The 13,627-nt window shown below is 46.3% G+C and overlaps 7 protein-coding genes across 7 annotated transcripts; 2 read left to right on the plus strand and 5 right to left on the minus strand.

The window, feature by feature from the left end:
* Positions 1 to 186: 186 nt before the first annotated feature.
* GLAREA_02025 (uncharacterized protein) lies at positions 187 to 1,529 on the minus strand (the record flags this gene model as incomplete). Its single annotated transcript, XM_008089241.1, has 3 exons — positions 187 to 314; positions 365 to 1,226; positions 1,413 to 1,529. The coding sequence occupies 3 exons, from the start codon at positions 1,527 to 1,529 to the stop codon at positions 187 to 189; spliced, it is 1,107 nt and encodes a 368-aa protein (XP_008087432.1).
* Positions 1,530 to 2,065: 536 nt separating this feature from the next.
* GLAREA_02026 (Rhodanese/Cell cycle control phosphatase) lies at positions 2,066 to 2,646 on the plus strand (the record flags this gene model as incomplete). Its single annotated transcript, XM_008089242.1, has 2 exons — positions 2,066 to 2,254; positions 2,302 to 2,646. The coding sequence occupies 2 exons, from the start codon at positions 2,066 to 2,068 to the stop codon at positions 2,644 to 2,646; spliced, it is 534 nt and encodes a 177-aa protein (XP_008087433.1).
* A 168-nt stretch (positions 2,647 to 2,814) lies between these two features.
* Positions 2,815 to 3,806, minus strand: GLAREA_02027 (uncharacterized protein; the record flags this gene model as incomplete). Its single annotated transcript, XM_008089243.1, has 3 exons — positions 2,815 to 3,254; positions 3,307 to 3,703; positions 3,762 to 3,806. The coding sequence occupies 3 exons, from the start codon at positions 3,804 to 3,806 to the stop codon at positions 2,815 to 2,817; spliced, it is 882 nt and encodes a 293-aa protein (XP_008087434.1).
* Positions 3,807 to 4,518: 712 nt separating this feature from the next.
* Positions 4,519 to 7,756, minus strand: GLAREA_02028 (Ubiquitin-like protein; the record flags this gene model as incomplete). The annotated part of the gene is made up of 11 exons (XM_008089244.1): positions 4,519 to 4,605; positions 4,657 to 4,767; positions 4,889 to 5,069; positions 5,140 to 5,146; positions 5,220 to 5,281; positions 5,851 to 6,001; positions 6,056 to 6,295; positions 6,345 to 6,722; positions 6,774 to 6,981; positions 7,076 to 7,585; positions 7,631 to 7,756. The coding sequence occupies 11 exons, from the start codon at positions 7,754 to 7,756 to the stop codon at positions 4,519 to 4,521; spliced, it is 2,061 nt and encodes a 686-aa protein (XP_008087435.1).
* Positions 7,757 to 8,333: 577 nt separating this feature from the next.
* On the minus strand, positions 8,334 to 9,060 carry GLAREA_02029 (Translation proteins SH3-like protein; the record flags this gene model as incomplete). Its single annotated transcript, XM_008089245.1, has 4 exons — positions 8,334 to 8,401; positions 8,458 to 8,590; positions 8,648 to 8,917; positions 9,043 to 9,060. 4 exons carry the CDS (start codon positions 9,058 to 9,060, stop codon positions 8,334 to 8,336), a joined length of 489 nt encoding a protein of 162 aa, XP_008087436.1.
* Positions 9,061 to 9,497: 437 nt separating this feature from the next.
* GLAREA_02030 (uncharacterized protein) lies at positions 9,498 to 11,600 on the plus strand (the record flags this gene model as incomplete). Its single annotated transcript, XM_008089246.1, has 3 exons — positions 9,498 to 9,963; positions 10,014 to 10,411; positions 10,461 to 11,600. The coding sequence occupies 3 exons, from the start codon at positions 9,498 to 9,500 to the stop codon at positions 11,598 to 11,600; spliced, it is 2,004 nt and encodes a 667-aa protein (XP_008087437.1).
* A 61-nt stretch (positions 11,601 to 11,661) lies between these two features.
* Positions 11,662 to 12,972, minus strand: GLAREA_02031 (Ypt/Rab-GAP of gyp1p; the record flags this gene model as incomplete). Its single annotated transcript, XM_008089247.1, has 3 exons — positions 11,662 to 12,542; positions 12,597 to 12,716; positions 12,768 to 12,972. 3 exons carry the CDS (start codon positions 12,970 to 12,972, stop codon positions 11,662 to 11,664), a joined length of 1,206 nt encoding a protein of 401 aa, XP_008087438.1.
* Positions 12,973 to 13,627: the final 655 nt, after the last annotated feature.

The raw sequence follows: 13,627 nt of genomic DNA on the forward strand, positions 1-13,627 counted from the left end.
GGATGGGATCTGGTTAGATAGTCATGGAGTTCTGGTGTACAAATTGATCGACTGCAGATTGGATATAAGAATGGAGGGGTGATAGTACTGTACGGACTTCTAAGACGTCCTACAAGGCGGGGGGGGCGAGGGAGTGTTGATCTGAATTATTCTTATCTTAATAGTATAATATAATATTGGTATCAATCAAAAGCTATCATCTAAATTATCTCTCATATGAACCATACTTGGACTGTCGAGTTCATCTGAATCATCAAAACCTGCTCCAGCTGTTTGTAGCAGGTCTTGAACAATCATCTTACTTGCTTCTCTTGCTGCAATGTGTTAGCTTTTGTAATACTCATTTCATAGCAAATTAGCCTACCTGGTGTTTGTAGCAATCTTGACTGTGGTAAGTTAAATTGAATGGTTTTGGGGGGACTCATGCCGAGCTCTCGATAAACGCCTTCGGCATCTTCATCACTATCACTCTCCCAGCTTATCTCATCCTTTTTAGGTGGCTTCAGAGCCGCCTCCTTTGCTTTTGATTTCGCGGGAGTTTGCACGCTTACTCCAGGCGTTCGGGGGGCATTGTATTGCTTCCTAATAGGCGAACTGAAAATTTCGGCGTGGAGTTGAGGCGCTGCTTCCGGCGGTGATGACATTGGAGAATTATCATCTCTCCATGAAGGTTTGTTGATTGGAGTTTTCTCCTGCTTACGGGCAGTCTTATGAGGAGTTGCCTGTATTCGATAATTCTTGTCCAGCACACGGTGTAAGAGCGGATCTTGATTCATGCGACTTTTTGACTGTGATTGGAGGTATGTGGTAGGGTTGAATGGGGACGACATGGGCGTCACGGAAATATTCGCGGTTCGTGACTGAATACCCGGAGTAGTTGGCTGTAGTCGAGTATCATCGTCTGGCTCTTGCGGTCCATCTAACTCCTGCTTTGATTTTTCATATGGCGATGAGAAGCCTGTATATCTTGGAGAGTCTCCGAGTGCGCTCTTGGGACGAGGAGCCCTAGGTGTACTTCCACTTATGTCCCCATCGTCGAGTAAAGAATCGTGTGTCTGATCATAGGACCGACTCTCATGGAGAGTCTCGTCAGCGGGTCGCGATGATTCCGCATATGTGCTTGCTTCCAGATTGGACTGGCCGTATGAAAGATCTTCATCATCCTGTCGCTCTTCTACGCCGGATAAGGACACATTTGCACTGGCTTCAAAGAATTGTTTCCAAAACTACCCCGCGTTGTCAGCCGCGGAATTCTAATTATTGCAGGATGGGTCAAATATACTTTTGAACCTTCCCAGACTGATTTAGAATGTTCTGCGTATTGCTCTATAATAGGGAGTATGCTTGAAGTTACAATTCGATGCGCGCGGCTGAAATTGTGGTCGATTTCTACCACGCGGTTAGAATCAAACTGGCAACTGGAAACAGCATAACAAGCCTTGGAGGGTCAATGTAATTTGTTGCTCAAGTTTTTCTAGCTCTTCCGTGGGAGTGAGCTGGCGCGCAGCGGAAGTACTTGCACGAGACATGTCTATCGGCTGGAGAATGTGTAGTGCACTTGTGACGGTGGGCGCAACAAATATTCGGACGACGCGACTGAGGAGACGCGATCGCGAATTGTTTGTGTCGCCTGATTGTCACCCAAGGACAACTTAGGATCTATGTGTATTTCACGAAAGGCGATTGAATGGTTAGACCATCGTTGAAGTTCATTTCAATATGCGTACATTTTTTTGTTGATGTCCTCATAAATTTGGTCTTCGCTACAAATTCTTGGGAGGCTTTTGTTGATGGTGATGAATCCTTATCGTGAAGCACTGATGCCACCAAAATGTTGCTTTTCCACCGTTTTCGATTTTGGTAAAAGTTTAAATTCAACATCGCATAACAAGTTTCTAATTACTTAAGAGAATAAAGAATTTCGACGTTTCTTGCCAGAACCGGAGTGGTGCCATCCCGGCTGGAAGCTCGAAATCCGGGGTAGGTCGGACATGAAGCTCTAATAAAGTGGCTGCATATCGCCAGTACCATCTGAACTTCGAACGCAACAAGCTTTGCCACAAACATGTCTGTTCTCCGACCTGCATCTTCAGTACTGCTCCGCAGCTCGCGGTCCATATTCTCAAGACAGTTGAGGACATTCTCAAGCATCCCACAAGTTACAGCACGCAGTGGGCATTCGAGAATCAAGCCTTCATCCACACGGTTCTATTCTACTGACACCCCAAGGTCTAAATTCTACTCCTTTGCTGAAGTATTGGCCCTCGCCAAAGCTTTGTAGTCCTTTCTAACTACTTTTAGGTCCAGAACCTTTCCAAAAACCCCAGATCATCAGTGACACTGATCGATACGCGCGAGCCGTCTGAAGTCCAATCTACGGGCACGATACCTACGTCCGTCAACATCCCAGTGACATCATCACCGGATGCGTTCTTCATCACACCCGAAGAATTCGAAGAAAGATTTGGCTTTGAACGACCTGAGAAGGAAGACGAGGTAGTGTTTTATTGTAAAGCTGGAGTTAGGAGTCGTGCTGCCGCAGAGTTGGCAAGACAGGCAGGATGGAGAACTGTCAGCGAATATCCTGGATCTTGGATGGATTGGGAAAAGAATAGTGGTGCCAGAGAAGGAGGAAAGTCGCAATGAAGAACCCTTCAAATAAGCATCTCACAGATTAAATTGCACGTTCAATAAATTTCGATAGGTTATAAATACTGTATACTACACGCGCGAGGCACAAAATTAACTCCTTCCCAATGCTAATAAGAACCCCAAATTCAATCAGCGCCGAAGTTACTGCTCGACTCGGATCTATCAGAACCTTAAGAATTTCGTAGAATCTGCTGGAGCGGTTGGCTCTGGCGATGGAGGGGTCTTATCATCTGCAGGTGGCTTAATGGCACTTCCGCTTGCAAAGAACAGCCACTTAATCGCAATTGACAGTGCGGCATGAAGAACCACCACCAATATCAATAGCGCCTTACTAGCTTGCTTGTCCGTTGCGCTCAAAACTGGGTATAAATTCCTCAAGAGGAAGGCTACGCTGAGCCCAAATCCAATTCCAACAAATATCCAGTTCAAAAGGGTGAGAGGAGACCATGATATGAGCGCCACAGGAATCCAAATAAGGTTGCCATATCCGTACAAAGCCCAGCACTCGAGAAGGTTCGCAGATTCGCTGCCAAAGTATTTAAGAGCCAGGAAGAGCGCGACTGGGATGACCAGTGTATAACCGTAAATTAGACCAGCAGCGCCTATTGATCAATTAGAGTTTGTTTAGAATAAATGACCCGAAGGCAGACATACCACTTAACAATTCAAAGTCATAGACAAAGTGCTCCTTTCCCGTAGTTGCCAGATAATGACTAATTGTTCCACCAAGAAACAGTATGAAGACTACGGTAGTCGCGATCCATACCGGGCCGTATAAATCTGGATTTCCTTCCAACACATCGAGAAAATTCGCTCGAGGATACAGAGCTGCCCAGCATCTAGACAGCACAGAGCTCGTGTCCACGTCGAAGAACTGCGCGTAGAAAGATATAGTCCAGAGAAATCGTTTCGAAGAACCTCCCCCGGCAGTCACTGGAGGGGGAAGCCCAGATGAGCCCCCGGGAATCTTGCGCGAGTTGGCCTGATCAGTGTTGAAGTTCGATGAGTGAAATTCGAGGTCTTCTTGAAGGTCCGTATGGCCTAAGTCGCCCTGTCAATCGCATTGTCAGTTGGGCAATGGAAGGCTAACAATGCGTATGAGAACCTACCTCCTCATCAACGTCAACTACTACATCATATCCCGCTCCTGACATTTTCAAATGATCGTTCTATCGTGTGCTGTTGTTGGCTATTCTTAGGACGAACGTGTTGGATTAGAAGCATGAGCCAGGCCAGCTTGCGACGAATGTCTTGGCATGAGCACCCTGGTAAACATCCTCAGCCTTGCCCACCTGCAGGTCCAACTACATAAATTATCCAGTTGAAAGGTAACGCATTCAGAAAGCTAGTCAGCTACTTTGTACAAGCATTACTTCATTTTGTCATTCCTCGGATTAGAAGAACACGTTTTATACATCAAATTATCGGCAAGAGCGTGAATTGGAATTTGCGAATGGATCATGCTAGATCACAGGACAGGATCCTTGACAAGCCACAGGTACTCAGGGACTTATTTGGTCTGGACGGCCATGAAGGGCAAATAAGTTCTTTTCACAAACACAATGATCATAAGATATAAGAATACCCAGCAAGATCGGTTTGTACGGAAGTACCAGCTGAAAATCAGGAGTGCCTGTCGCCTGCCCATTGCCAGAAATCTCCACCAACCTGATATTCATCATCTTCGACGCTAATCATCACTGTCCATAGTGAGCCAGAAGTGTTAAGTCTTCATCCTGATCAAGGTAATTTGTGTGTATTTCCTGCATCATGCTATTGAGAAAAGTACAGGCAGCCATGCAACCGGGCCAAATTCATCCCCATCCAGTATCTCCAGACCAGCCAAACGCCAACCGAGCGAATAGATCACTTTAGCTTCTTCTTTGGTCGAAGTTGGTTAGTGTGTCCGCATTTCTTCTTTCTGCAGTTCGTGGCACGAGGAGGTAGACGAGCCTACAACATATTAGTATACTTGATTACATAGAGTAATCGGCATCCACATACGTAGCACTTTCGGCAGATCATCTTATCGCAGTTGAACTTGGAGGCAAGGGCCTTGAGAGATGGCTCAATGATACCACCACGGAGACGGAGGACAAGGTGGAGAGTAGATTCCTAATGGCATCCTGTCAGCAATGCTATACCCATGACCAAGCCTATGCCCAACATTTCAAAGAACGTTCGTTTTTCGCAATATTTGGTTTACGGCAGTCCATCTGCATTCGGATTTTCTCACTTTTTGAATATTGTAGTCACTCAAAGTTCTTCCATCCTCAAGCTGTTTTCCAGCGAAGATCAGGCGTTGCTGGTCTGGGGGAATTCCCTCCTTGTCCTGGATCTTGGACTTGACATTATCGATGGTATCGGCACTCTCACACTCGAGTGTGATAGTCTTGCCCGTAAGGGTCTTGACGAAGCTTTTCGAAAAATGTTAGTATCGCTGTCGCCACGCGGTCGCAATCGTTTGCGGTTAGGAATTTGACCTACATCTGCACTAAAGAAGACAAACAGTGTTAGCAGTACATTCCGGGTTTCGCGACACAGAATTGGAGATGTTGGGAGCTTACTGTTTGCGGTATGAACTTCGTCGTTGTCGTCGTGGAATTTCGGTACAATTTTGAGATCCAACCTGGCAATTGATGAGTGTGGACTTTGTTAGCGAGAAGTGACAGGCATCACGTGCAGAGTCCCCACTATTTCCTGATCCAAGCTCTACCGACCATATTCGCCGTGAACATTTATGTTGGTCTACCCACACCACCAGAAGGAGTGTGGATAAAACACATTTTATGGTACACTTCAAATCGCAAGGTCTTAATGATTGAGACGTCGAAATTTGCGTAACACATATCGGCTGCCACGGACAGACTAGCTCGGCCGGAGGGAAAAGTCGCAGAGGATTCTTAAGTTCTGCATAACGATCAAAATTCAAGTCGCCCGTGAGAATTGATCATCTTGTCATCTCATGTCATCAACTCAAGTGCGATCAAAGACTGAGCAGATTTAACATTAATTCGACAAATAATCAACTTGTGCTGGAAACATTACACTTGAACCCCAAGACTAATAATATTGACGGGTATTACATCATACGTCAATATTATAGAGGGTATTATATCATACATCAATATTATAGACTGATAATCCGATGGCAGATAATGGAAATTACATGTTGTTCGCATGTTGTTTACAATTTACTTGTATTGCCCCTCTTCATCAGATGACTCTTCTCCATCTACTGGAGTCGATATCGCTCTCTTTATCTCTGCTACTCTCCATTTCTCCAAGAGCGTTTCCAACTGGAACACGCTTCTCACTAGCATTTTTAAGCTCATACCGGTATTACGAGCTGTGAAGTCCGGTTAGCACTCAAGATACACACTAATCATATTGTCATAATTACCAGCTGTTTCAAAAAAAGCTCTTGCATTTTCTGTGAGCTCTTCTGAACTCCTGTCCCTTTTGTACAGCTCTCCGGGACGTCTAATGCCTCTCTTCTCGTCCTTTTCCGAAATCGCATTTTGCGGAACCATTATATTTTGACATGTTTCCGTAGACTCTGCCTGGGTTTCAAGCTGAGGTAGACCTATGGCCTTGGCTGAAATTTCTTGGAGAGGAAAGAAGTCAAGAATCTGCTTGGGCACTGTAGGCTGTCAGCTCATGTACTATTGTCATATCAAGGTGAAGAATACTTTTGGGATCTCGATCATCCATCCAAGTCCGTTGATACCAATCCAAATAGTCATCAATATTATTGTCGCTCATTGCCAGGACATCAGAATCTATAGTTCTGATTTCTTTGCCCTTTTCCATGCCTTTGGTTCTATCGAGGTCTCTGACTTCTCGCCATCTTAGCCAGTCTATTTTAATTATAGTAGGATCTGTTTTGCTGTAGGGAGTTCGCTCCACGGCATCGAAAGGATGACATAATTTTGTGACGAGAACGATTAAACCTATGATTTGACACTCGGGGTATGCCAAAGCGCCATTAGACCTTCTGTATACATGTGGATAAGTGAAATCAAACTCTAGTAATGAGGCCAATCGGCGAACACCTGGGTAGACCTCGACTGCTTAGTGTTATGAGGCTGTTCGTAAAGCTATCGCAGGATTGCACTTACCAGGAAGGAAAAGTTCCTTCATATGTTTGTAAATCAGGAAAGGAAAATTCAGTGGTGGGAATGTCATCTCAAATTCGGTATTGAAATATTCGACCAATTCCGAAACTTTGCGGTGCAGCATCGGACCGCTGAGTTCTGCATGAATTTCGAGAGCGGCAGCGAGGGTCGGCGGAAGCTTACTTCGCATTTCTTTTGGTATTTCCTTGATCTTCAGAAAATTCATCAACCAAGTTTCTTGCCTTGCAGGATAAGGGAAAAAAATGATCGTCAAAGAAAAGAAAGAAAAACAGAAAAGAACTTACCGCTCGTGTGTATATAATATCCTCTTCCGTCGCCCATCTGAAGAGATCACCCAAACTGACAGGTAATCTCAACAAAACGGCGCCTAAATAACATAATCCCAACGTCTCGATCAGCTTTGGCAACCTTTCTTCGCCCGCAATGCTCCTTCTACTTCTGCGACTGGAGACACTTTTGGCGTCAGTATCGGTATGCTCGCCCTCACTCTGAGAACTAAACATCGTCCCGGAAGCAGAACCATAATCCTTCTCATTTCCTGATTTAAGGAGATCACGAGCACGAAGACTCCAAAGATCTCTTACTACTGTCTCCAAATCCGCTGGAAAGCCCTTGGCATTTATTAACCAGTGGAGCTGTTTCCATAGGATCAATTGATAACATTGCAGGTACAATTCAGTGGCATCTCGACCACTCAGAAGCCGATGAACGCGTTCTGTGCCTTCTTTTTGTTTGCGGGATTTCTTTCCGCTGAATTTCCAGTCGTCTTCATCTTGTTGCGTTTGCGTAAATCCCTAATGGGTTAGCCCGCGTCTCGCAAAATTGATCCTACTACAAACTGCTTGTTCGTGTCCCTTTTGACAGAATTTTTTCCCATCTTCAATATAGTATTTCCGAGAACGACACCCCTCCTCAGTACAAGATTCGCCACGACTGAATCGGTGATATTCGACGCGAGATGACATGGTACACTAAGTAACGGCGCATTCTAAAAATTCCATCATGAATAGGGGTGTAGTTATGCTCTGACTTCGACAAGTAGTTCACGTTCGCGATTACGAGTTTTTCTAAAACTAATTCACCACTTTTCATTGGTTGCCAAAACACAGGTAAAGGATTCTACAACGGGAGCACGTTCCAATTCACATTTTCTTTCAATACCAAGATAAATGATCAAAAACAATCTTGTAAATATGTAACACTTTTCAAGGACAATCTTTTAAGTCAAATCATTGATTTCTACAGGAGATGTTATTGCCACATCCCAAGAGTGTGCACTTTTTTGACTACGCCGGCCAAATGTCATCAAGTAGTATCGAGTATAACAAGAGGAATATGTTATTCGCCAAGCCGAGAAGACGTAACCAGTGATCAGATGTTCCAGAGTGAATTGTCCCTACGCACGACCAATATGAAAGCAGGCCCCGACAGTTCCAAGAATCCCATAAAAAGAGTATTCTCTTCGCTGACCGGCCCACAGACGAAGATGATATGCTATCGCTAACAGCAAGGCCGAAGTCGAAATGTTAAGCGGTTGATTATCTAGGAACGAGGAGCCTCCTTAGCTTCGATAGCAGCTTGCTCACCCATAGCGGTGAGAACAATAACGTCTAGGGTTTAGTGTGTTAGCAGCAATTGATTGATACAGAAACTCAGTCAAACTTACTGGTGTCCTTCTCTTCAGTGGTGAAAAGCTTGTCAATCTTCTCTCCGATTTCTCCATCAGGGACCTTGACGTCGTCCTTGGTCTCACCATCATCAGCCATCAAAGAAAGGAACCCGTCGTCAGAAACATCAAGCTACACGTCAATCCATCAGTAACCCTTCTGCCTACAATCATGTTCTAGGCAGCTCACCAGTTGGTATTCCTTGCGAATGACATTTGGGACGTCCATGTTGTGGGTGGATGGGCACAGTTCTTCGAGCTTCTTGCCGGTGAAGATATCGATGGCGACCAAATGAACCTTTGCGTGACCGTGCTTGCCAGTCTTGGAGGTGGACATGTCGACGATCTTGCAAGGGCGGTTCTTGATCACAACGAAACCGTTCTTTCTCAAGGCAGAACATTGCATAGGGAAAGTGGCAGATGCGCCAGCGTCTGCGGCGGCATCGAAGGTATGCTCATGCTGGAAAGACAGACAGTTAGCTACGATTTGACAAAAGTGGCCAAAAGTTGATGATTCTTGAAGTTCTTGACAATGCGCCCAACCGGTGGTGGGGCGTGTGCGGGGTGGGTGGAAGTGTTTCTTACTTGCGCGTCGTCCGCCATTTTGATGAAGAGGTTTAGTAAGGATGGTGTTGAGAAGAGAAATACGCGGTGCGAAGTCGAGGACGACGAGGGTGGGAATTAAGTAGAAGTGGATGGGTTGGATGGCAACTAGGGTAGCAGAGCAGAGAGTATTTCATCAAGTTCAGAAAAGAGGATTTGTGGCAGGCTAGGGTGGGTAATAAATAGCGGATTAGCCGGGGTCTGCAATGCCGACCAATCAGGCGGCTGTAACCCAGCTCCAGACCTCCAGTATTTGTCCAAGGCTGTACGAAAGGCATGCGTGTCTGCAATAGGTATACTCCAGAAAGACAGCTTTGTCGCGTGCACTTCACTGCCAACGTCGAATTGATCTCGCTCCTCGAACATGAATTGAACTATCGAATGCGAAGCGACAGTCTGGCAGCAATCGGCCCTGATGCTCTGAGGAGGAGGGGGATATGTGGCTCGACCGATTATCAGGGCACTCAACGCCTGCAGCAACACCTCTAGCATCTTCGTCCTCGTCGACGAAGAGATCATACTCCCCAGGCGCCCGCCGATCGAGCAATCTCGCCCCTCCCACCTCGGGGCCGCGGCCTGGGTTTTCTCCCCGTTCCTCGTCGCTCTCCTTGCCTTCCAATGATTCCACCACCTCGCTGCTCTCGTCTTCCCGGAGACCCAATGGGTCTGGTCTAAAACATTCAGCTGCTACCGTAGATATACCCAATCCGCTCGAGGTCTTGGAGAAGCTTGTTGGGTCTGGGATTCAATCCGAGCCTGTCGAGTTTGAAGGGGATGATGAAGAATATGGCGATTTTGAGTTGGACCTGGACTTTGAAGGCTTGACTTTGCACGAAATCGCAAGTGGGAGATCGAGTCCGGGTGATCATGGACGGGAATTCGCTACGCAATCGGTAGAAGAATGTATGCGTTGTCCCCCTCTGGAACTGGATTTAGACTAAATGTTGCTGCAGTTGAGAGAGAGAAAAGCAAATTCGAAGAACTCCACAAATCAATACAAGCTTGTGATGATGTGTTAAATACAGTCGAACTGAACCTGACCAGCTTTCAAAATGATCTGGCTGCTGTTTCTATGGAAATCGAGACTCTTCAGGCGCGGTCGACTGCCCTGAGTTTTCGACTGGAGAATAGGAAGGTGGTAGAAAATGGGCTGGGTCCCATTGTGGAGGAGATCAGCGTATCTCCCGCCGTAGTCCGAAAGATTGTAGATGGAGCGATTGACGAAGCGTGGGTGAGAGCTTTGGCTGAAGTTGAGAAACGATCTAAAGCTTTAGATACAAAATCAAACGAGCATAGAAACATTAAGGGAATCGCCGATTTGCGGCCTCTATTGGACAATCTCGTAAAGAAGGTCAGTCTGTTTTCACTACATCTCCGCAACTTGACTGATATCCGTGAAGGCACTTGAACGCATCAGAGACTTTCTGGTAACACAAATCAAAGCACTTCGGTCTCCTAATATCAATGCTCAGATAATTCAACAGCAGCACTTCATTAGGTACAAAGATCTATATGGCTTTCTTCACAGACACCATCCCAAGCTCGCAGAAGAGATTAGTCGGGCGTACATGAATACGATGCGGTGGTACTTTCTGAATCAATTCACACGATATCAGAAAGCTCTGGACAAGGTCAAGCTCCATGTACTGGATAAAAATGATGTTCTTGGCCAAGATGATGGCACACGCAAAACAACCCTTTTGTCTAGCTCGAAAGCTACCGGGCCTCCTCATGATGCATTCAACCTTGGTCGCAGGATTGACTTGCTCAAGTCATCAAATCAAACTGCGATTTCTTCGTTTTTAGCAGAGGAGGACAAGTCTACGCATTATCTAGAGTTTCCATTTCGCAATTTCAGTCTAGCTCTAGTTGATAATGCATCAGCAGAATATTCCTTCCTCACCACATTCTTCACGCCAGCATTAACATTCGCAACTATTTCGCGGCATTTTAACTACATATTCGAACCAACATTTGCTCTTGGTCAAGCCATGACGAAGTCTCTTGTTCATGAAACCTATGATTGCCTAGGGTTGTTGTTGTGCGTAAGGATTAATCAACATCTCGCTTTTGAACTGCAGCGCCGCAAGATTCCAGCTGTTGACAACTATATCAACGCAACTAGGATGGTCATGTGGCCTCGGTTCCAGATGGTGATGGATCAACATTGTGAGTCGGTGAGGACGGTCACCAACAGCATTTCCACACGCAAGCCGTCCGCATCAGAACAAGCGAAACAATCAGCTGCTCCCCATTTCATGACACAAAGATTCGGACAATTCATGCAGAGCATCTTAGCTCTGAGTACCGAGGCGGGAGACGACGAGCCCGTTTCGACAAGTCTAATTAGGCTTCGTAGCGAAATTGAGGCTTTCCTCACCAAAACAAGCAAAGTGTTTGGAGATGCCCGAAAAAGAGAGAGATTCCTCTATAATAACTACTCCTTGATTGCCACAATAATTGGAGACCTCGATGGGAAATTGGCAATCGAACAACAGGAACACTTCGAAAGTCTAAAGACTGCATTTGCGGGTAGGTAGACAAATGTTATTGATATGGACAAATTTAGTTTCCTGTCTCATTGTATTGGCCGTAACTTCTCTAAGCCTTTTTATACTGTGACAGTTGGTGCCATAAGGCTTCGAAAATTCCCGTAGTGACCTGGGACCTTCTAATCCAAAACGACAATACCGCAACAGCAACGGCGAAACCAATTGTCCTTGCCGGCCTCCGGTATTTCCAAAGTTGTTGAAGGAGTTTTTCTTGCCGCTCCGCTCTTTCCAATTCCTTTACCTGCTGTCTAAAATCCTGTTCTCCAAATTCTAAGGTCTGTTCCACTATTAGGCCGGGTCTACGAGTAGTCTTTAACACGCTATATTTGGATATTAAGGACCATGGTTTTAGTGATTCCGGCGGGTGATTTTCGATTAAGCCTACGGTATTCTTGATGAGAGCTTCGAGGTCTAGAGGCTGCGGAAGCTTCGAGAGAATGGAGTGGAGCATTTCAGGTTCATCTGCGGGGGTTTCAAACAGCTCATCTGAGCGCTGTAGCACGATCTGAGCAAACATGTATACAGAAAAGGCAGCTTCCCGAGCCAGAAAAACGTCAAAGAGTCGAGCAATATCGCCATATTCCTGGATGTCGTGTGCGTACATAGTTAAGGTTCCTGAGAGGGCGAAAAATGGCTGAGTCTGAGAGAGATGGTGGTATAGTTTGGGGCTGACGGCATATAAGATCGATGGTATAAGTCGTAATTGGGCTAGCGCGGGTGTGAGCGTAGGAAGCATGAAGTCCCGAATTCGAAGAGTCGAGAGTCGAGCAACAACAGGTGCACGGCGCAACGGCTCCAGGACAAGCAGAAAGACCTGACAAATGTCATGATAACCTTGAAAATAGCATAGAAATGGTTGACGCCTCAAGACTTCTGTTATCAATTCCGAGAGTTCCTTCTTCCGCTTGGCTAGATCTTTGGCAGACTGGTCTGTGCAATATATCAGCATATGTGAGATGTGATAGAGCTACAACAATGCCGTACCATTTGGGTAAAATATAAAAGACCTGTTGACGTCCAGCTCTACCTGGTCTTCATCGCGATGTTTGGGCAGTTCTCGCCAGTCGTCTCTGGGATCTTCTGTCGGCCCCAAAAGTAACGGCCCTTGGAGCTAGACATCAGCATTGCTCCCACAAAGGCCCATTATATACGAACATGCGCGTCTTCGAAGATCATCCGACACCAATCCACCCTCTGACGTTGCCAGACTCCTCAGGCTCTCCAAATCTTGACGATTACATGCGCGAATGATTGCCGCAGTCTTTGTATCGTGTTTCTCGGCGAGTCGCGAAGGCGATGAGCTGTCCTGACGGCTCACGCCCGTTTCGCTTTCCTCAAGCGGTGATCCATGCGGTTCCATGTCGCGGACAAAGATCCATAAATGCGCTGTTCATGGCAAATTTGTAAATGACGCTGCGACGAAGAAAACCGTCGAAGTGTCGTTGGCTTTGTAGGGGTTCAGCGAGGGCGACGCGACGGGTACTTAGCGCAACCGACATGCAGCATGCGCGAAAGACAAAATGATCTGTCAGGTCCGAGTCGAGGCTGCATATGATAATGGCATCGATGCTGACAGCTGTTCACGATCCATCCTCCCGGGATTCTAGCAGAAAGGTGTGCTTTAGGCGCGATGTGTTGACGGAGGCCGCGAGACTGGGTGAGGAAACGAGAGGCAACGTCGTCGTCGTGTTGCTGCGAAGCTAGACAACAGCCCTTCTACAAGGCTAGCCGGAGTGCTACAGAAAGCCTTCATCACTCCCAAGCCAGTTCACCAACTCCAGTATTCGCAAACTGAAGCTATCGGAATTCGTCGCGCGGACATAGCTGAATCTTCTTGAGTGATATTAGAAGTTTGCCTCGCATCGGAGCGTTCCGATCTCATGTTGGGGACCTTCTCTTCCAGGTAGAACTACCCCAGCTAATCGAGCAGTGCATCTTCGAACAGGTTCACAGATCTTGAGCCCATGCTCCAACTTCGCCTACTCGGCCTGGCTGGACAAATTTTACCCATGGCC

Source organism: Glarea lozoyensis (genome assembly GCF_000409485.1).
Source record: "Glarea lozoyensis ATCC 20868 chromosome Unknown GLAREA7, whole genome shotgun sequence".
NCBI classification, from domain to species: domain Eukaryota; kingdom Fungi; phylum Ascomycota; class Leotiomycetes; order Helotiales; family Helotiaceae; genus Glarea; species Glarea lozoyensis.